We start from the raw sequence: 20,200 nt of genomic DNA, 5'->3' as shown, positions 1-20,200 counted from the left end.
GCCGTCGCCGCGTCGAAGCACAAATCGCCCTCGTAGGCCGCGAAGTGGTCCAGCGCCGCGACGTTCTTCAACTTGCCGTAGCCTGGGCAGCACAAGGGTGCGAAATTCCCAACTTCAAAGGCTCCTATCTCGGTCGTTTTCCGCTCGTTTCGGCTGACTTTTGGACGAGCGATCATCTCTCGGAACGGTCTCGAAGCGTGGATGATTTTTCCGGAACGCGCGCGCGCGGAACACTTACATTGAAGCGACATTGAATCACCCTTGTCCTGCCCTGGCCGTAGCAGTTGACGAGCAGCGTCGTCAGCTCCGGCCGCGTCGTCGTCGGCGGCGCCTCATCCCCGTCGCGCGCCGCCGCGCCGTAGTGCTCCGGCGCGTGGGCCTGCTCCAGGTACGTCGCCAAATGGCCGATCTTCGCCGCGTCGAGGAAGCGGCGGATGACGTACGACGGCTCGACGTGGCCGACGGTCCGCGCGTACTGCTCGACGGCGCCCGTCCAGTCGCACTTCTTGTAGAGGTGGTCGCCGTACATCTTGTAGATCTCCATGATGGCGCCGGGCCGGAGCCGCGCGGCCGCGCCGACCTGGGCGGGAAACGGGTGCGACATGCCCAACTTCAAAGGCTCCTCTCTCGGCCGTTTTCCGCTCGTTTCGGCTGATTTTTGGACGAGCGATCATCTCTCGGAGCGCGCTCGAAGCGTGAGTGCTGTTTCCGAAACGCGCGCGCGCGGAACACTCACGTTGAAGCGACGTTGCATCTCTCTTTTCCCGCCCCGGCGCCGACCTGGATCGCCGTCGCGAACATGTTCATGCGGAAGAGCACGTCCAGCTTCTCCGGCGTCGGCTTCTCGTCGAAGCGCACGAGCGACCCGTTGGACGCCTCGACGAGGACGCTGCAGAGGAACGGCGGGGGCGCCGCCGACGCCGCGCCGTCGCCGGCGGGCGGCGGCGGCTTCGACGGCGGCGTGCCGTGCAGCGCGACGCACGCGCCGCCGGCGGGCAGCCGGTACATGTGGGCGACGCGCCGCCGCGCCACGTCGTAGACGTGGACCTCGTTGCGCCGCGACTTCTCGTGGGACGACGCGACGGCGACGTAGCCCGCGCCGACGCACGCGAGCGCCGTCTTGTCGCCGTCGAAGCCGAGCGCGCCGCCGCGGTCCTCGGGCGTGTAGAAGTACAAGCCGTCGCGCCGCGCGACGACGAACTCCGACCCATCGAACGCGCCGCAGCGCGGGCCGCAGCCCCGGTCGTCGAGCACGCGCGGCGCCAAATTCGCGTACGCGCCGCGCCTCCGCTCGTCCTCGGGGAGCCGCACCGCGCAGACCTCGCCGCCGGCGTCGACGTCGTCGCCGGTCGGGTTCGCGAGGCGCGTGCCGAAGAAGCAGTGGCGGGCGTCGGTGGTGAAGGCGACGCACGCCGCGGGCGCGCCGGAAGGCGCGGCGACGGATCCGAGTTTTACCAGAGACGCGGACCGCTTCGTCGACGCGGCGAGCGCCCCTAAAGTCATGCCCTTCTTCGGCGCCTGCTGCGCCGACGCGGGCCGGATGGCGTCGAGCCCGTAGAACGCGACGACGCCCGTCGCGAAGCCCGCGGCCGCCGCGCCGCCGTCGCCGCGCACCGCCAAAGCCGTTGGTATACCAAGCACATCTTCTAACAGCAGCTCGCTGAAGAGGCCCTCGAAGCCCCGGGCGCCCACGGCGAAGCACCGCAGCACGTGCGTCGCCGCGCCGTCGGCGCCCCGCGAGTCCTCGCCGATCGCCGCGACGCAGCAGTCGGACGCGTCGCCCGAAAACCGCGCGCCGGCCGCGAGGAGCGCGCGGCCCCCGAAGGGCGGCAGGTAGCTCGCGCCCTCGAGGCGCCCGCCGCAGGTGACGACGCGGCCGCCGTCATCGCCGACGACGACGAGGGCCTTGATCTCGACCTTCGCCTCGGGCTCGCCGGCCTCGGCGACGAGGATGTCGCCGACGTCGCGCCGCGGCGCCGTCTCCACGAGGCAGGAGCAGGTCACGACGGCCTCCTCGGGCAGGCCCAGGGCCGCGCCGAGCGCGCCCTCGCCCTCGGCGAGGGCGTCCTTCTTGAAGAACGCGAAGCGCCGCCAGCTGAGCTTCATATGGTCTCTTCGACACTCGGTGCGCGCCGCGGTCGCGCGCTTTTTATTCGTGCGGCCGTCGCCGCGTCTGTGCGCGTGCTCTGTGTTGCTGCGCGTGTGCGGGCCGCCGCGCCGCGTGGGTCGCGCGTCGCGTCGCGCGCGCACTTGGCGCCGGCGGCTCGGGCTCAGCTCTCCACAGGCTCGATGCGTCCTCGCCATTGGCTGGACGCCCTCGACGTCGTCGGCCGGTCGGACGACGCGTCCACCCGCGGAGCGGCAGTGGAGTGGCCGTGGGACGCTCCTCGCCGTAAAATGTTACGCGCCAAAAAAAAAATCACCCCTACATCCAGGCCTTGGGCGGCGGCGGCTTGGGCCCGCGGCGCTTCCGGCTCTCGTCCGCGAGGACGGAGATCCACGTCGGGCAGCTCGCGGCGAGGCGCGGCTCGAAGGTGCAGCCCGCGAGCTCGTCCTTGACGTGGTGGCTCGCCTCGCGGTCGCGGCGCGACGCGCCGTGGAGCCGCGAGGGCACGTCGTCGTAGCGCGCGCTCGACGCGACCTTTTTCGGCGCGAACGTCTCGTCGCGGCGGAGCGCCTGGCAGGAAAAGAGCGCGACTCATGTCTCGGTCATGTTCCACTCGTTTCGGCTCATTCTTGGACGAGCGATCATCTCTCGGAGCGTTCCCGAAGCGTGGACGCTTGTTTCGAAACGATCGCGCGCGGAACACTCCTGTTGACGCGACCTTGCATCACTCTTTTCCCGCCCCGGCGGAGCGCCTTCTCGCGCTTCGCGACGGCCTTCTCCGCCGCCAGGCGGCGGCGGATGGCGTCGAGGCGGCTCAGGTCGTCGTCGCTGCGCCGCGGGTGGCGGTCCGCGCGCGACGTCACGGACGGGCGGAACGACCGCGCGCGGCCCCGGCTCCCGGCCGCGTCGCCGTCGTCGCCGTCGTCGACGGTCCGCGGGCTCCGCGCGTCGTCGAGGTCGTCGTCGGGCCGCTTGGCGCGCACGCGCGCGGCCTTGGCCGCCGCGCGGTTCTGGCGGTCGAGGAACGTCTCGCCTGCGTGGCGACGAAACTTCGGAACTCTCGAGCGAAGTCGTTTCGGCCGACTTTTCGTTTTCTCACTCTCGAGCTCCGTCGCATCGAAGTCGTTTCGGCCGATTTTTGGACGAGCCGTTTGCTCTCGTCGAGTTCTCGAAGTAGAGCAGAATACGCGCGCAAATTGAAGTCCACCTTGAAGATTTGCTTCCGGCGCGGCGCCGCGCCGCGGTTGTGCGCGTCGTACATGCGGAGCGACGCCTCGCAGAGCTGGGGCGCGAAGGAGTAGGCCGGTTGGTTCCGCGACTTGCGCGCCTCCCGGCTCGACGTGTCGCGGCGCTGGCGCTCGAGGAACTGGGCGAAGTCGATGCTCTTCGACGCCGAGGGCGCGAGCCGCGTCTTGCTCGTCTTCTTCTTGGTCTGGGGCGTCTTGGACGGCGGCTCCTCGGCCTTGGCGGGCGTCGCCTCGCGCCGCGGCGCCGGCGGCACCTGGGCAGCAAAAGGGTGCGAAATTCCCAACTTCAGAGGCTCCTATCTCGGTCGTTTTCCGCTCGTTTCGGCTGATTTTTGGACGAGCGATCATCTCTCGGAGCGCTCTCGAAGCGTGGGTGCTTTTTCCGAAACGCGCGCGCGCGGAACACTCACGTTGAAGCGACGTTGAATCACCCTTTTGCTGCCCTGGGCGGCGCGTGCGTCAACCGCTCGACGACGTCGACGGACGTCCACGCGACCGCGGAGCGCATGTGGGGCCGCACCTTCTGGATCTCCGGCTGGAACGTGCACTGCTCGAGCTCGTGGCCGTAGACGACCTATGTGGAAAGACGGTTTCGCGAGAGAAGTGAACACGCGCCGGAAAACGGACCGGCGACGTCCGCTCGTTCTTCGGGTGCTTGCCGCGCGACGACTTCGTGGGCGACAGCGTGCTGCTCCGGCGGCGCGACGCGGACCGCGGTTTCTCCGCGGGCGGCGGCGGCGGCGGCGGCGGCGAGAGGTAGTCCGCTTCTTCCTCTACTTCTTCGGGGAACGCGTCGTCGCGCCGCGGCGGCGCGCGCGGGTCGAGGCTCCGCCGCCGGCCGTCCATGAAGTCCTCGCTCCGCCGCCGGCCGTCCATGAAGTCCGCCGGCGGCGCCGCGCCGGCGCGCTCCTCCTCCGTGCTCTCGCCGCCGTCGCTCCAGTCCGCGTGGAGCACCTTCTCCGCTGCGATGGAGCGCTTCGTCGGGCTCTCGCCGAGCGACGCGGCCCAGGACCGGTCGAGCGCGTCGGGCTCGGAGCGCTGCTTCAGGCGCCCCCGGAGGCGCGCGAGGTCGCGCTTCGCCGCCGACGACTGGGACGGCGACGACAGCGAGCTGTCGGGATCGCTCGAGCCGCCGAGCGCGTCGGTCGTCGCCGGCGGGCTCCGCGCGCGCCACGCGGCCTCGCGCCGGTCGCCGACGTCGAGGAGCGGCGGCGCGTTGTTGTCGTCGTCGTCGAGCTCCACGGGCGCGTTGGGCCGGTCGAGCTCGCCCATGTCGCCGCAGAAGAGCATCTTCGCCTGCGACGCGGCGTAGTCGTAGAGCGGCGACGTGTCGCCGCCGTTGTCGTCGTCGGTCATGGCTTTTTAATGGTGTTTGAGCGCGCTGCTGGCGATGTTTTCTTAGTGTGCGGCAACGATGCGCGATGATTGGAAACTGTCGCGGCGCATCGTGAAGCAAGCGCGCTTTTTGCTGCTCTTCAACGAAGCCAGCTTGCACCGACGCATTGCCGCGTCGATCGCCTCCGGACTTCTCCGGACTTGCATCCGGACTAAACTGGAAGCTCGGCGTTACCACCCAATCCAACGACCGGCGGGGGAGTTACTCAAGCGGAGCCGCCTTTACACCGCCCCTCGGCGACGTCGACGCGGGCCGCCTTGGCCGGCCGGGCGTAGTAGTGGCCGAGCACGTACACCCTCGACTCGATGCAGAGCTGGACGGGCCGGAGCTTCGCCGTCGGCGGCAGCGCGTACAATAATTCGCTCGTGAGCTGGACGGGCCGGAGCGTCGCCGGCGGCAGCGCGTCCAAGAAGTCGAGCGCGGCCTCGCACTCGGCGTCGGCCGTGGACCCGACGCGGCCCCACAGAATCCCGCGCGCTTCGGCCGCCCGGCCGTTGCGGATGGCATCGACTATCTTGTGGCGCGCAGCGCACAGGCGTAGGGTGCGCTGAAACGGAGCGTAGTCCTCGGGGAGGAGGACGTATTCGCCGGTTTTCTCGGCCAACCGCATTCGATCTCCCCAATTCCATGACCGCGCGCGCGCCACGGCGCGGTCCACGAAGCTCCCCGGGAACTGTTGCAGGATGCTGATTTGCTCGCTCGGCGGCTGCTCTTCGAACATGATCGTCTCCGCGGGCTCGGGCGCCGCGGCCTCCTCTGCGGGCGCGGGCAGCAGGCAAGGCGAAAAGTCGTCCGCGCGCGGCGCCTCCGGCGGCTGGTCGACGGCCGGCGCCGGCGCCTTCGTCGCGTCGGCGAGCGACGGCCGGCCGCGCGCCTCGAGCACGTCCGCGCGCGGCTTCTTCGGCACGGGCTGCTGTGAGCCCGGCGCGGCCCGGCTCCGGCGCTTCCGCGACGTCATGAGCTTGTTGTACGACGCGGCGGCTGGCGGCGAAGCGCTCATGGGGCGCGGCGCGGAGTTGCGCGGACGCGACGCTTCGACGAGCTGCTTGGACGGTCAGCATACGCTGCCGTGGCCAAGCCGGCGGCCGTGAAGCGCCGGTCGCCAGACGCGGCGCGGAGGGCCAGCGCCAACGGGATCACGGCGGCGAACCGGCGCGTTCCCGAGCGATCCCGAGCGATGCCCTGCGACCAGTGTAACTGCTCCTCGTGACTGGCGGCGAAATGAACTTATTTTTGGTGTTGCGTTGGGCATATTATGATTCACATCGGACGCAGTAGCGGTCATGACAAAAAATTGCTCTCCGCTCGATCGAGTTTGGGGTCGGTGGTTCGCAGCGAGTCCGATGCGATTCACTTCGATGGTCCCCGATCCGTTGAGCAATTTTGTTGACTGTATGTTAACGTTAACGACACCGTGGCCGAGTGGTTAAGGCGATGGCCTGCTAAGCCATTACTCTCTGGGTGCGCGAGTTCGAATCTCGTCGGTGTCGTTTTTTTGTTTTTTGGGGGCGTGGTATGTTTTGGTCGCGCGGGAATCAGTTACACGTGCGCGGTCGTCTTTTTTGCCAGTTCGCGCGGCTCAGGGAGGAATCGAAGGCAGCGAGAACATTTCTGCCACAATTTTCGCCGAGCACCAAAAACGAAAGAACCCAACGCGTCTCAACAAAGGCACACTTACCCCCGTCCCCTCCCCAGCTCCGCCGCGCGCCTCCGCGCCGCGCGGACCTTCGACGCGAGCGCGGGATCGTCCCCGCCCACCAAACGCGCCAACTCCTGTCGCTTTTCGTTGCGATGCGCCACGCCGCGGTTCGCAAGAACAACAAATGGAAAGCGAATCAAAGGCACCGAAGCCACCACCACGGCGTAGACCAGAAGGAACGACGCCAACCCCTCCGGAAAGCGAAACGGCAGCGCCGCGTTCAGAAAAGGCAGCGACGATTTCAGCCAATACAACCCGACCACGTCGCCCACGACCAGCGCGGCACACAGCCCGGCCCTCGTCCCCGCGAACGGCCGCTCCGCCTCCACCAGAGCCTCGCCGACGTCCGCGTCGGGAAACGCGTCCGTCAAATCGACGAACTCCAGCACGATGGCCCCGTCGCTCGAGCACGGCCGCCCGCCGAAGTGCGCCGACGCCGCGCAGGCCGCGCGCGCGCAATCTGATAAATCCCGGGGCGGCTCGGGGAGATGCGGCGCGAGCTCCTCCGGCGCGACGACGCCGCCTTTCGCCGCGACGGCCGCCGCCACCGAACGCCACTGCGTCGCCGTCTCGCTCTCGAGCTCCGGGCCGAAGAAGAACGCGTGCAGGCTCGACAGCAGGTCGTCCTCCCTCGAAACGACCTCCTCGTCCCCTCCCTCCAACAGCGCCTCCGCGTCCTCGTCCACGACCGCCGCCACCGGCGCGTGCGCGGCGGCGGCCTCGTCGACGGGCACGGCGACGGCGACGCCGTCGCGCATGACCGCGCGCGTGCGCCGCCGCGGCCGGCCGTCGTAGAACGCGCCGCGCCGCCGCGCGTACCGCAACCCCCCGAAGCCGTAGCCGAAGCCCGGGTACATGCCGTAGTAGCCCCAGGGCCCGAAGCCGTACATGGGCACGGGCCGGAAGAAGGGGTTCTCGCCGCCGCAGCACCAGTAGATCGACGTGAACAGGTTCCAGGTCCGCACCATCTCGTGCACGCTCTGCAGCCCGCCCCGTAAGCCCGGCCCGCGCTGGTTCCGGTGGCCGCCCGCCCGCGACGCGGCGACCATCAGGGCCAGCGCCGCGGCGAGCGCGACGGCCGCGACGACGGCGAGCGACGCGACGACGAAGCCGCCGACGACCACGCGGAGCGCGCGGCCGCCGTACCGCGAGCAGAGCTCCGCGGCGACGGAGCGGCGCCGCGTCGCGCGGAGCCGCGCGCGCGCGTCGCGCGGGAACGAGTAGAGCACGCGGCCGTCCTCGCCGCTGATCTCGAAGGTGCCGCGCACGTCGACCATCAGGCGGCTCAGGGCCTCCTCGCTGTCCTCGACGGTCCAGCCCGTGTGCAGCGACACCTCGAGCGCCGTCGCCCGGTGCCGCTGGCGCTCGAGCAGCGCGACGACCTCCATTCCGCGGGCGCGTGGGTTGCGGGTTGGCGTCGCAACTGGCGTCGCGCGCGCGAGATGCTCCCTGGAGGCCGAGCGAGCAGTGCACTTGAACAGGCAACAACCCCGGGAGCGGAAAGCTGGCCACCATGGAGAAGCTGCCCATCTCGCTGGTGCTGTCCTGCGGCGACGTCGTCATCCGAATAAAGCTGCCGCACGGCGACAAGAAGCTCGGCGCCGTGGCCAAGGCCTTCGCCAAGAGCTACGAGGCCAAGCACAAGGTCGCCCTTCCCTTGGAGGCCATCCGCTTCCGGCGCAGGAGCCGGTTCATCACGGCGTCGCTCCAGGCGCGCGTCGGCGACGTCTTCGAGGACGGCGACAACGTGACGGTGAGCGTCGGAGACGACAAGCCGTCTCCCGCGCCGCGAGCGGCTCCGGTGAGCGTCGGAGACGACGCCGCCCCGACGACGACCGACGCGCCGTCTCCCGCGCCGCGAGCGGCCCCGAAGGCGCCGCCGCCGAAGGCGCCGCCGAAGGCGCCGCCGCCGCCGCCGAGGGAAGCCTACAACGACGCGCTCCGCATGAAGGACCAGGCCAACGAGCGGTTCCGCGTCAAGGACGTGTCCGGCGCGCTGGGGCTCTACTCGAAGGCTCTGGACACGTTGGGCCCTCCCGCGACCGACGACGAAAAACAACTCGGCGCGACGCTCCTGAACAACCGCGCGGCCTGCCATCTGAAGCAGGACCGCTTCGCCGACGCCCAGGGCGACTGCGACGCCTCCCTGGCGCTGAGGCCGTCGAGCAAGGCGTTCCTGCGCCGCGCGACGGCCCGCCTGAAGAAGGACCCGGCGAACCTCCGGGGCTACCGCGTCGACGTCGTCGCGGCGCTGGACGCCGCCGGGGCCGACGCGCCCGCCGTGCGGCGCGACGTCGTCGCCGCGGCCGCCGTCGCCGAGGGCTTCGCGGCGCTCGTCCACGACGACGCGCTCGCGGCGCTCGACGACGCGACCGAGGTCCTCGAGGACGCGCGCGCGCGGAGCCTCGCCGAGGCCCGGGAGCGCTTCTTCGCCCTGGCCGCGGGCAACCTCGCGCCGGAGTCCGCCGTCGACGACGGCGCCGCGGCGCGCCTCGCGGACGCCGCGAAGGCGCTCGACGAGGCCGCGTTCGACGTCGCCGTGCCCGGGGACGCGACGCTCTGCCGCGCGACGCGCCTGCTGCTCCGCTGCCGCTGCCTCGCGGCCCTCGGGGAGCTGCATTTTCGCGCGAAGCGCTTCGGCGCCGCCGGGGCCGTCTTTCGCGCGCTGCACGCGGGCTGCGAGGCGTTGGCGGCCCCGGCCGTGATCCTCGACCGGCGGCTCGCGCCGCCGGAGGCGTCCCCCGCGGACGCCGCGAAGCCCCTGGCGCGCATGGCGCGCCTCGGCACGGGCGCGGCGCTCATGGCGCGGTCGGCGGCCGACGACGTCAAGGCCGCCGTCGACGTCGCGGCCTGGCTCCGCAAGGCCGTCGAGGCCGCGGCGCCGGCCGCGCCGCCCGCCGTCCGTGTCGACCCCGTCGCCGCGCCGGACGTCGCCGTCGTGCTCTGCCACGGCTGGGGCACGGCCGCGGCGGATCTCGACGACGCGCGCGCGTTACTCGCGACGGAGCTGCGCAATCTCGGCCTCGCGGCGTTGGTCGTCGCGCCCGACGCGCCCCTCGACGCCGCGGCCTTCGTGCCGGGCCAGAAGGGGCGGACGTGGTTCGACCCGCTCCTCCGCGTGCGCCGCGACCGCGCGGCGGACCCCTTCGCCCACGGCACGCCCTGCGACGGCGTCGCGCACCTCGCGGCGGTGCTGCAGACCTTCGACGTGCCGCCGGCGCGCGTCTTCCTCGGCGGCTTCTCCATGGGCGGCACGGGCCAGGGCAGGAAAAGAGAGCGAAATTCCCAACTTCAAAGGCTCCGATCTCGGCCATTTTCCACTCGTTTCGGCTGATTTTTGGACGAGCGATCATCTCTCGGAACGGTCTCGAAGCGTGGATGTGTTTTCCGTAACGCGCGCGCGCGGAACACTCACGTTGAAGCGACGTTGAATCACTCTTGTGCTGCCCAGGCGCGGCCGCGGCGCTCGCGGCGCTCGGCGCGGCGGCGCCGGGCGCGCCCTACGGCGGCGTCTTCCTGCTGGGCTCGGCCCTCGACGACGACGCGCTGGCCCTCGCCGTGGCCTTTGGCGCCCTCGAGGCGCCGCCCTTCCTCTTCGCGCACGGCGCGGACGACCGGCGCTGCCCTCCCGAGACCGTCGCCGCGTCCGCGGCCAGGGTCGAGGCGCGGCTCGGCGCCGCCGTGACGCGCACGGAGCACGCGGGCCTCGCGCACCACATCTCCCCGGCCATGCTCGCGGGGGTCGCGGCCTTCGTCAAGGCGTGCCTCGAGTAATGTTTTAACGACGGACGACGATACCGCGCGGCGCGGGGCGGGCTCGCGCGAGCGAGCCCCCCCGCGCGCCGCTCCCGCTATTCGGGCGGCGGGCCGCAGGGCTGGAGCATCTTCTCGAGCAGCGCGTAGCGCGTGCGGCCGATGGAGTCGCCCTGCGCGACCGCGAAATACGTCATGATGTCGCCGTGGCCGAGGTGGCTCGCGATGGAGTCGCGGTGCTGGTTGCTCGCCCACTCGAACTTGGTCATGTCGCTGTGGCCCGTGCCCACGTACTTGGCCTGGATGTGGTCCCAGGACCGGTTGATGTTCATGCGGTCCGCCGCCATGGTTTTGGCTGGCGGCGCGCGGCGCTTTCGGCGAGCGGGGCGCGGCCGGTGTTGGCGCGCGCGGCGCGGCGGCGGCCGACCGACGGACGCGCTGCGGCGAACCGGGCGCACGGGGGGGGCGCGGCTCCCGACGGCAGGGGTACGCGACGAGGGTCGGCGCCTGCAGCGAGCCCTGACAGACTCTCTCTGATCCAATAGCCCGGCCAAGCGGCTCAAGGTCAGCTCGGAGCAGCCAGTTGCCGCAATGGTGCTGCAAAGCTGCCCGGGCAGCGCTGCCGAGACGATGGTTTGAGTTCGGAGCACCGCAACAAACAAGATGCTCGCGCCGCACCGGCGCGTGATCGCGCCGATCCCGGAGCAGCCGCCGCCGCCCGTGCCCTACCCGAATGACGTCGCCCAGGGCCCGGCGCCGGCCGAGTCCGACAGCGTGCACACGCTGCCGCTGCCCGAGCCCGCGGACAAGGAGGAGGACGAGACGACGGTGACCTTCTCCAAGGAGCGCATGGCCATGGAGCCCCTGCGGAACTACGTCAAGGACTACGCCGTCTTCGGCAGGCAGAAGCGTATGGAGTACTACCTGCGCAACGTGAAACCGCACCCCGACACGCCGACGGAGGCCGGCACGACGCTCCTCCACGAGGCGCTGGTCCACGGCCACGACGACGTCGCGCGCCTGCTCCTCAGCCACGGCGCCGACCCGGACTGCGGCCACTACCGCACGGGCGTCACGCCGCTCCACGACTGCGCGCGCGAGAATTTGGCGTCGGGCATCCGGATCCTCCTCACGGCCGACGCGGAGATCGACCCGGCGACGAAGAACGGCACGACGCCCCTCATGCGCGCGGCCGTCGGCGGGCACTGCGACGTGATCCGCCTCCTGCTGCGCGAGGGCGCGGACCTCGCGCTCGTCGACGCCGCGGGCGACGACGCCGAGGTCGTCGCGAGAAGGTACGGCAAGACCGAGGCGGCGGACATCATCGCGGAGCGGCGGCGGCTGCTCAAGGCGGGGAAGGAGGCGCGCATCCGCGAGGCCGTCGAGCGCGCGCGCGCGGCCGTCGCCGAGGCGAAGCGCGTCGACGCCGAGGCCGCGGCGGCGGCCGCGGCCGAGGCGCAGCGCGTCCTCGACTTCCGCGCGAAGCGCGCCGCCGAGGCCGAGGAGAAGCGCGCGGCCAAGGCCGCGCGCGACAAGAAAAAGGCCGAGCAGGACGCGATCAAGGCCCGGATGCAGGCCGCGCGCCAGGGCGGGCCCCGCGGATTTAAGTAGGGCGCGCGCGCTCACGCGGCGCCCCGCGACAGCAGCAGGACGGCCCGCGCGAAGGCCGCGGGGTGGTCGACCATGGACTGGTGGGCGCACCGCTCGATGCGGTGCATGGCGCCGCCCGTGGGGCCGTTGACGCACGCGGCGCCGCGCGCGGCGTCGACGACGACGCGGCAGTCGATCCAGTCCTCGCAGCCGAAGAAGAAGGAGCAGCGGAAGCCGTCGTTCGCCGCGTCGCGCGCGCGCAAAAAGGCCTGGAGCCGCCCGGACGACGGCCTCCCGCCGAAGGGCGGCTTCGGGAGCGCGCCGTCGACGAAGGGGATCTCGACGGCGTCGCCGCCGAGCGGCTCGCGCGCCCAGAACGTGCCGTAGGAGTAGCCGATCACGCACTTTTCGTAAAAGTACTCGCCGAACGACTCGTAGGCGCAGTGCGTCGCGAAGGCGTCGACGTAGTCCGCGAACCTGGGCTTGAGGCCGCCGGCCCACTGGCCGTTCCGCTTGAACTTCGCCATGCCCACGGTATTCGCCGCGAGGCGCCGCAGGCAGCCGCACCGCAACTGGCCGACGACGTTCGTCAGCGGCGCGGACACGTCCGCCGCGCGCTTCCGGGAGCACGCGTTCCCGACGAGCGCGCAGGGGCCGAGCGCGCAGCACGCGAGGACCCGGAACAACGCGCGGACCTTCGAACTTCCCGAGCCGTCGAAGGCCGTCCGCGCGCGCCGCCCCTCCTCGAGGTCGCGCTGCTTCCGCGCGAGCCAGGCGGCCTCGGACACGGGCGGCTCGCGCCAGGCCGGGTAGGTCGGCACGCCCAGCGGCGACGCGAGCACGAGGTGCCGCGCGACACTCGCGCCGTAGCGCTCGCAGTAGCAGAACGCCAGGTAGCCGCCGAGCGAGTGGCCCAGCAGCGTGACGCGCTCGAAGCCGCGCCGCGCGCGCCAGGCCTCGAGGCGCTCGACGGCGTAGTCGACGAGCTCCTTCAGCGAGAGGTTCCGCCGGTCGAAGCGCGACGCGAGGCCCGTGCCGGGCCAATCGAGCGCGACGGCCCGGCCGAAGGTGGCGCCGGCGCCCTGGGCCTGGAGGTCGCGGAGCACCATTGTGAACGCGCCGGCGCCGAGGCCGTAGCCGGGCAGCATGACCAGCGTGTCGTCGCGGTCCTCCGACAGCGTGAGTTCGAGGCAGTGGAGCCATTCATCGTCGGAAATGGGATCGTCGCGGGCCTCGGCGATGCCTGCGACGAGCCGCCGCTCGGCCTTGCGCAGCGCGCGCGCCGATCTCCGCTGGGGCAGCGTCCCCGATGCGTCGCGCACAGCCATGTAGCAATACCTGAGCTAGCTTGCTCCGAAGAGAGCTCCATAATCGCGCTCCATGCAGCCTTCCTCAACGAGGTAACGTTGACGACGCGAATCGACGTTTCGCTCGCGAAAAAGAGCTCAAAGCTGCCCCAATCGATCTGTTGCGACGCGCCGGCCTTTTCCGCCGCCAGCGCCATGCCCAAGGAGAGCAGGCCGATCGTGCCGGAGATCGTCTACGCCGCCGAGCCCGTCGTCGACAAGGACGACCAGATCCGGTCCCTCCAGGACGAGGTGCAGCGCCTGAACCGGGAGCTGACGAACGCGCGCAAGGCCTTCGAGCTCCAGGCCATGCACTTCGCGCTGCCCAAGGACGACCACCGGCGCAAGAGCATCATCACCCTCGACAAGCCGGACCACGAGGCGGACCTCATCCCCAAGGTCGCCGCGCTCGAGGAGGAGAACGCGAAGTTGAAGCGGCAGCTCGAGAACGCGCGCAAGGGCTTCGAGCTCCAGGCGCTCCACTACGCGCTCCCCGCCGAGGACAAGCGACGAGCGTCCATCGTCAAGCTCGACAAGGACCAGCTCAAGGTGCTCCGCGTCGAGGAAGACGTCGACGGCACGGACGCGCTCTTCAACTGCCTCGCCGCGAGCGCCGCGTCGCGCGACATCGACACGCCCGAGGCCGCCTACGACACCATGTGCGCGCCGGTCGTCGAGGACTCGTCCTACACGATGTGCGGCACCATCAACGCGAAGTGAGCAGGAGGAGTCCCGGCCTTTTTTTTCTAGGCTAGTAAAGACCGCTGCACCCGAAGATGGGCGCCTCGTCCAGGGGCTCGACGACGACGGGCTCCGCCGCGAGGTCCCGCGACGGCCGGCGGCCCTTGGGCGGGCTCAGGCGCCGGATCACGCGCGCCATCGCCGCGTCCTCGGCCCGGGCCGCGGCGAGGTCGCGCCGCAGCCGCGCGACCTCCGCCCTCAGCGCGCCGACGTCCTCGTCGGCGGTCGCGCGCGCCGGCGGCGGCGCGGGGAGCAGCCGCCGCAGCACGATCGGCGACACGAGCGTGGCGACGAGGAGCGCCCAGACCGTGATCGAGAACGCGAGGCTGCTCGTCTCGCCCCGCTTGAACGTCTCCGTGGCCATGACGAAACCGAGCTCGCCGCGGCCGACCATGGCCCAGCCGACCTCGTAGCGCCGCTCCCAGTCGAAGACGCCCGTGACGACCTTGGACCCGACGGCGAGAAACGCGAGGAGCGCGCCGTAGAGGAGCGCGGGACCCGAGAAGAGGCGCCCGACGGGCACGACGAAGCCGATGGACGCGAAGAAGCAGCGGCTCGTCCAGGCGGACACGGGCCCGACGCGGTCGTCGAAGGTCTCGGCCGCCGCGCCGCCGTCGACGGCGGCGAGGGACACGCCGGCCATGAACGCGCCCAGCAGGTGCGTCGACCTGGCGACATGCGCGGCCGCGCTCAGCGCGACGCAGAGGCCCAGCGCGAGGGCGAGGAGGCCGTCGCGCCAGGCCGCGTCGGTGAACCGTCGCCTTCGCCGGAGCGCGCCGAGCCACTCGGGCGTCTTGTACGCCAGGGCCGCGGTCGCGACGATGAACGCCGCCGAGCTCAGCAGCGGCAACAAGAGCGCGAAGGCGCCGTCGCCCAGGCCCTCGGAGACCATGGCGAGCAGGCACAGCGACAGCACGTCGTCGAACATGGCCGCCGTCACCACGACCTGCCCCAGCTCCGCGTCCAGCACGCCGAGGTCGCCCATGAGCTGCGCGGCCATGCCGATGGCCGTCGACGACAGCGCCGTGCCGCACAGCAACCCCTCGCGCGACCGGAAGGCCGGCAGCAGCGCCAGGGCCGCCCAGGCCGTCGCGAGCGGCAGCACGGTCCCGGACAGCGCGACGGCGAACGCGACTTTCCCGACGCGCCGCAGCGTCGCGAGCTCGACGTGGAGGCCGCCCTCGAGCACGAGCAGCGCGAGGCCGACGGCGCCGATGAGCGCGAACGCCTCGTCGTGGGGGACGGCGTCCAGGCCCTTCGGGCCCAGCACCATGCCGGCGACGACCTCGCCGACGAGCGCCGGCGCCGACAGCCGGCGCGCGACGGCGCCGAAGAGCCAGGTCGTGAACACGAAGAGGACGACGGCGAGCGCCCGCAGGAAGGCGTCGGCCATCGATGCGGGCGGTCGTCGACGATCTACGATGCGCGCACGCGCCCGTAGTAGCAACTAAGGCTGCCCACGGTCCATCACTCGCGGCAATGGGTAAACGCGAGTGCAACAGATGTGCATCATTGACCTTTTGGCTTGTCCACACAATGGCGCATCGAGCAAGCCCATGACGGAGCCCTCCTCCTCCTTCACGAAGCTTGTCCGGCGCGACGTGGGCAGCTCGCTCATCTTCCTCGCAAGCCCATGACGGAGCCCTCTTCCTCCTTCACGAAGCTCGTCCGGCGCGACGTGGGCAGCTCGCTCATCTTCCTCGCCGAGGGCTACGCGGCGCACGAGCGCGACGCCTTCCTCGGCGACGTGCGGCGATTATATGATGAGGTGCTGGGCTCGCCCGACGCGCCGCTGCGCCACGTGAGCGCCTTCTTCTCCGTCGACGCCATCTTCGTGCCGTCGGCGACGAGCGGCGTGCCGCGACTAGCGACGCGCGGCGCGAAGCGCGGCGGCACGGCCTTTGGCCTCTACCGGGACGCGGCGCAACCGCTGCGCCTCGTCGAGCCGAGCCGCTGGTCCTACGACGAGGCGCGGGAGCGCTGCGGCGCGCTGCACGAGCGGCCGGCCCTCTGCGACCGCGGGAGCGCCGCGACGCTCGTGCTGCTGGCCAACGACCCCTACTACGGCGGCCTCGGCGACGACGTCATCATCGCGACGGCGTCGAAGACGTCGGGCGCGCTCGCGCTGCGCCACGAGCTCGGCCACGTGCTCGGCGACGTCGGCGAGGAGTACGACGGCGGCGCGGACTACAGCGGGCCCAACTTTTCGTTGAGCGCCGCGCCCTGCGGGCCCGGCGCGGCGCCGCGGACGTACGAGACGACCGTCGACGGGATCGCGGCCACCCGCACGATCTGGCCCTGCGCGCCCTGGCTCGAGCGCAACGCGTCCGTCGCGGGGCGCACGGCGCTGGCGCTCGCGGCCTGGCCCTTCGCGGCGCTGCGCGTCGGCGAGAACCGCACGTTCTCCTTCGCGAGCGACCTGGACTTCGCGAAGCTCGAGTTCTCCGTGTCCGGCGGCGTCGGCGTCGACGCCTACGTCGACGGCGTGAGGGCCGACGTCGCCTACAAGACGCCGCCGACCGCGGACCGGCGCTTCGCCGAGGCGCGCGTCGCGCTCGGCCGGCGGCGACGCCACGCCGTGACCCTGTCGGCGACGGAGACCGCGCGCGCGGCCGCCGCGGCGCCCTGGCACCCGGAGCAGATGGTCTGCCACGTCCAGGTCCACGCCATGGACGCGCGCGCGTTCCGCGCGCCGCCGCCGGCCGTCGGCGCCTTCGCGACGTACGACGACCGGGGGCGGCTCGTCGGGTACCGGCCGACGGTCGACGGCTGCTGCATGCGCGACGTCGCCAAGGCCTGCTTCTGCCCCGTCTGCCGCGATCTGCTGCTGCGCCGCGTCGTCGCCCGCGCCGGCGGCCTCTTCGGCCGCCGGGGCTCGGGCCTCGCGCCGACGGTGGCCGAGGGCGCGGCGACGCGCTGGTTCCGGCAGGACCTGCCCGGCGGCGCCTACGCCGAGGACGACCCGGCGGCCCGGCGGCCGGGCTGCTGGCGCGTCGTCGCGACGCTCGCGTCGCCGGCCGCGCGCGGGCCGCTCGACGTCTTCGAGTCGTCCGCGACCGTGGCGGTGGACGCGCCCTGGTGCGTCGAGGCGAGGCGCGACGGCTGGCGGCGATCGCCGGACGTCCCGCCGGCCGACCGCGCGCCCGCCGCGCCCGTCGCGCTCGCCGCCGGCGCGGCGCTCGCCGCCGCCGTCGTGCTGCGCCCCCTGCTCCGACGCAAGCGGCGGAAGGACCCGGAGACGCACATCGTGTAATGTGTTTTTGGAGTTGGCTTTCCGGTGATAGTTAGGGCGTGTGGGGGGAAAGGGGGATCCGCGCCGCGGCCGCGTCGACTTCCGGCGCCGCGGGGGTCTCGCGCGCGCCGCCTAGAGCGTGACGCCGATGGCCGCGGCCATGGCCTTGGTCGTCTCGGCGACGAGCTTGGACTCGTCGTCCTCGGCGCTCGCGACCTTGGAGTACTCGGCCTTGATCTTGTCGGCGTCGAGGTCCTCGAGCTTGATCGCCTCGAGCGCCGACACCTCCGTCTTCACGTCGTCCGTGAACGCGAAGCCGCCGGAGACGAAGTACTTCTCCGGCTCGTCGCCCGCCTGGGATGTTTCGCGTTCCGAGCGCGCGCGCGGCGGGCGAACCTCTCTCGCGGATGCGGTCGACCGGCGGCGGCCGCGCGCGTCCGAAATCCCCCGCCCCGCGGCGAAAGACGCCGCGGACGCGCGGCGTGGATGATGGAGACGACGCCCGGCTTGAGCTGCTCCGCGAGGGGCGAGTGGCCCGACGTGACGCCGTACTCGCCGGAGACGCCGGGCAGCGTCACGGAGTCGACGCCCTGCTCGAAATAAAAGACCGTGTGGGGCGAGCTGAAGCTCAGCTGGAGGCCCGCCGCGGCGTCGCTCAGGGGGCGCGCCGCCCGCCGCGCGAGGGGGGCGCCGACGCGGGCCGCGACCAATCTCGTCGAGAGCAACATGGCCATCGTCGCTGCAGTGGCTGAGCTCGAGCCGACACGCGACGAGCTCCCGCCAGGGTGCCATGGCCCGCCGCGCCGGCTGGCGCCGCGACGAACGCTGAGGTCCGCGCGAGGAACTCGTGCAGCCACAAGTCGCACATTCCCGATAGCATGCTCGTCTCGCACCACTTATCGCCGCGTCGGGCGTCGCGTCCGCGGAGACGGGCGCGCGCGTCGAGCCCTCGACGGCCGAGGCCGGCGCGTCGGGCGACGGCTCGAGCGCCGCCGGGAGCGGCGCGTCCGCGGGCGCCGAGCCGTCGACGGACTCGACCGCGCGCGGAGACGGCGCGACCGCCGAGTCCGCGGACGCGGGCTGTGCGAGCTCGTGGCGCTGTCGGGGACGTCGGCCCGAGGCGAGCCCTGTCGCCGAACGTGTAGATGGGGTCGTCCGGGTCCAGCAGGCCCATGCTGATCATGTCGGCTTGGAGTTCCTCCGCCATCTCGAGTCCCTGCCGGGGCACATCCGACCCCCGATGGCCGAGCGCGCTCTCGCGTGCCCGGCTGAATGACGCGGCGGCGGCCCTTAAGAGAGGCGAGCGCGTCCTTTTGCCATCTTTAGGTTTTAGTATGGTTCTACTTACCTTTTTCGATGGAGCACGCCTGCTTCGTGGCCCCCGGGCCGCAGGCTGGCACAAGTCCTCTACGCCTAGGAAGGCTGCCCATCTGTAATCACAAGCAATCTCGTAGCCTCTATCGGGCGCGCGCGCGCGTCCCGACGCAGGCTACGGTCTTCTGCAACACGCGACTCGTCGCCCGGCGCGCGGGCGCGGCGCGCGCGCGGAGCGTTGCCCTCTTTTTGACGACTGCAATAAAAGTTGATTCATGAACTCGTCTCGACTCCAGCGACCGTCTGCGACGCCGACGCCGAAGCGCGCGCCACCGTCGACAGCAATGGCCTCCTCCTCCGAGGCCCCCGACGGCTCGGCGAAGACGCCGTTCACGATCGTGACGGGATTCTTAGGGGCGGGCAAGACGACGCTCATCAACTACATCCTCACGGAGCAGCGCGCGCCCCCCGCGTCCTTTTTCAGATGCTCGCCGCAGAACGCGCGCGGCGCCGCACACAACGACGCGCCACCTCGTTAGGCGACAAGCGCATCTGCGTCATCGAGAACGAGTTCGGTGAGATCAACATCGACGAGAAGCTCGTGAGCGAGAACATGGCGTCGAAGGAGGACCTCATCCAGATGGACAACGGCTGCGCGTGCTGCTCCATCCGCGGCGACCTCGTGCGCACGCTCGGCGGCCTGGTCGAGAAGCGCACGCAGTTCGACGCCGTCATGCTCGAGACGACGGGCCTCGCGGACCCCGCGCCGATCATCGCGACGCTGAAGAGCAACCAGTGGATCGACGACAACTTCGTCATCGACTCGGTGCTGTGTCTGGCGTCGGCGAAGCACGTCCAGAGCCACCTCGACGAGGTGAAGCCCGAGGGCGCCGTGAACGAGGCCGTGCAGCAGATCGCTTTCTGCGACAAGGTGCTGCTCAACAAGGTCGATCTGGTCAACGACGAGGAGCTGGCGGCGATCACGGCGCGCGTCAAGACCATCAACCACTTCGCCGAGATCATCACGTGCGAGCGGTCGATCGTCGACCTGTCGAAGATCGTGGGCGTGTCGTCCTTCGACGTCGAGCGGTGCACGGAGCTCGACCCCGTGCTCTTCGGGGTCGAGGGCGCCGAGGGCCAGAAGAAGGTCCACGACCTGTCCATGGTCTCGTCCTGCGGCATCGCCGTGGAGGGCTTCCTCGACGTGCCCAAGTTCAACATGTTCATGGCCGAGCTGCTCCAGGCGCGCGCCGCGGACCTCTACCGCACGAAGGGCGTGCTGAGCTTCGCGGGGCAGGGCGCGCAGAAGTTCGTCTTCCAGGGCGTCCACGAGCAGATCGACTTCGGCCCGGCGAAGACGGAGTGGCAGAAGGACGAGCCCCGCTGGTCCAAGATCGTCTTCATCGGCCGCAACCTGGACCGCAAGTACCTCCAGGAGAAGGTCGAGTCGTGCCTCGTCCCGGGCGCGACGGAGTGACGACCGGCGCCCCGCTCCCCGCCCAACACTTGTTCCCTTCCCTAAGGTCTCTTAGAGACGTGCCGCCTCCGCGGCGCGCGACCGGGCGAGGCGCAGAAGCATGTGGTTTCTTTTAGACGAGCGGCCTCGTCTCCTCCGCGGACCTCGCGGTCTCGCGCGCTCGTCGAATCGCTTCCCGCTCCCGGGCCTGGACGTAGCGCGCGGGGAGCCGCTGGATCTTCACGTTCGCGCGATCCGCGGCGTCGACCAGGGCCGACACGGTCTCGAAGTAGCGGTCGTCGGGGAAGACGCAGATGGT

General features: G+C 71.2%; 7 protein-coding genes across 7 annotated transcripts; 4 read left to right on the top strand and 3 right to left on the bottom strand.

Moving 5' to 3' along the window:
• Window positions 1–8,394: 8,394 nt before the first annotated feature.
• Window positions 8,395–10,223, top strand: AURANDRAFT_65115 (hypothetical protein; the record flags this gene model as incomplete). The annotated part of the gene is made up of 2 exons (XM_009040116.1): window positions 8,395–9,772; window positions 9,901–10,223. The coding sequence occupies 2 exons, from the start codon at window positions 8,395–8,397 to the stop codon at window positions 10,221–10,223; spliced, it is 1,701 nt and encodes a 566-aa protein (XP_009038364.1).
• Window positions 10,224–10,300: 77 nt separating this feature from the next.
• Window positions 10,301–10,549, bottom strand: AURANDRAFT_28412 (hypothetical protein; the record flags this gene model as incomplete). Its single annotated transcript, XM_009039927.1, has 1 exon — window positions 10,301–10,549. The coding sequence occupies one exon, from the start codon at window positions 10,547–10,549 to the stop codon at window positions 10,301–10,303; it is 249 nt and encodes an 82-aa protein (XP_009038175.1).
• A 1,275-nt stretch (window positions 10,550–11,824) lies between these two features.
• AURANDRAFT_65114 (hypothetical protein) lies at window positions 11,825–13,120 on the bottom strand (the record flags this gene model as incomplete). Its single annotated transcript, XM_009039926.1, has 1 exon — window positions 11,825–13,120. The coding sequence occupies one exon, from the start codon at window positions 13,118–13,120 to the stop codon at window positions 11,825–11,827; it is 1,296 nt and encodes a 431-aa protein (XP_009038174.1).
• A 174-nt stretch (window positions 13,121–13,294) lies between these two features.
• Window positions 13,295–13,858, top strand: AURANDRAFT_65113 (hypothetical protein; the record flags this gene model as incomplete). The annotated part of the gene is made up of 1 exon (XM_009040117.1): window positions 13,295–13,858. The coding sequence occupies one exon, from the start codon at window positions 13,295–13,297 to the stop codon at window positions 13,856–13,858; it is 564 nt and encodes a 187-aa protein (XP_009038365.1).
• Window positions 13,859–15,512: 1,654 nt separating this feature from the next.
• AURANDRAFT_65112 (hypothetical protein) lies at window positions 15,513–17,132 on the top strand (the record flags this gene model as incomplete). The annotated part of the gene is made up of 1 exon (XM_009040118.1): window positions 15,513–17,132. The coding sequence occupies one exon, from the start codon at window positions 15,513–15,515 to the stop codon at window positions 17,130–17,132; it is 1,620 nt and encodes a 539-aa protein (XP_009038366.1).
• A 15-nt stretch (window positions 17,133–17,147) lies between these two features.
• AURANDRAFT_69851 (expressed protein) lies at window positions 17,148–17,862 on the bottom strand (the record flags this gene model as incomplete). Its single annotated transcript, XM_009039925.1, has 2 exons — window positions 17,148–17,465; window positions 17,591–17,862. Coding segments are annotated over 2 exons (574 nt in total), but the record flags the coding sequence as incomplete, so codon positions are not given.
• An 857-nt stretch (window positions 17,863–18,719) lies between these two features.
• Window positions 18,720–19,959, top strand: AURANDRAFT_69850 (hypothetical protein; the record flags this gene model as incomplete). The annotated part of the gene is made up of 2 exons (XM_009040119.1): window positions 18,720–18,884; window positions 18,965–19,959. 2 exons carry the CDS (start codon window positions 18,770–18,772, stop codon window positions 19,900–19,902), a joined length of 1,053 nt encoding a protein of 350 aa, XP_009038367.1.
• Between the last annotated feature and the right edge of the window lie 241 nt (window positions 19,960–20,200).

Source organism: Aureococcus anophagefferens (assembly GCF_000186865.1).
Source record: "Aureococcus anophagefferens unplaced genomic scaffold AURANscaffold_13, whole genome shotgun sequence".
NCBI classification, from domain to species: domain Eukaryota; class Pelagophyceae; order Pelagomonadales; family Pelagomonadaceae; genus Aureococcus; species Aureococcus anophagefferens.
Note: the sequence above shows the minus strand (reverse complement) of the source record. Positions and strands in the feature narration are given on the sequence as shown.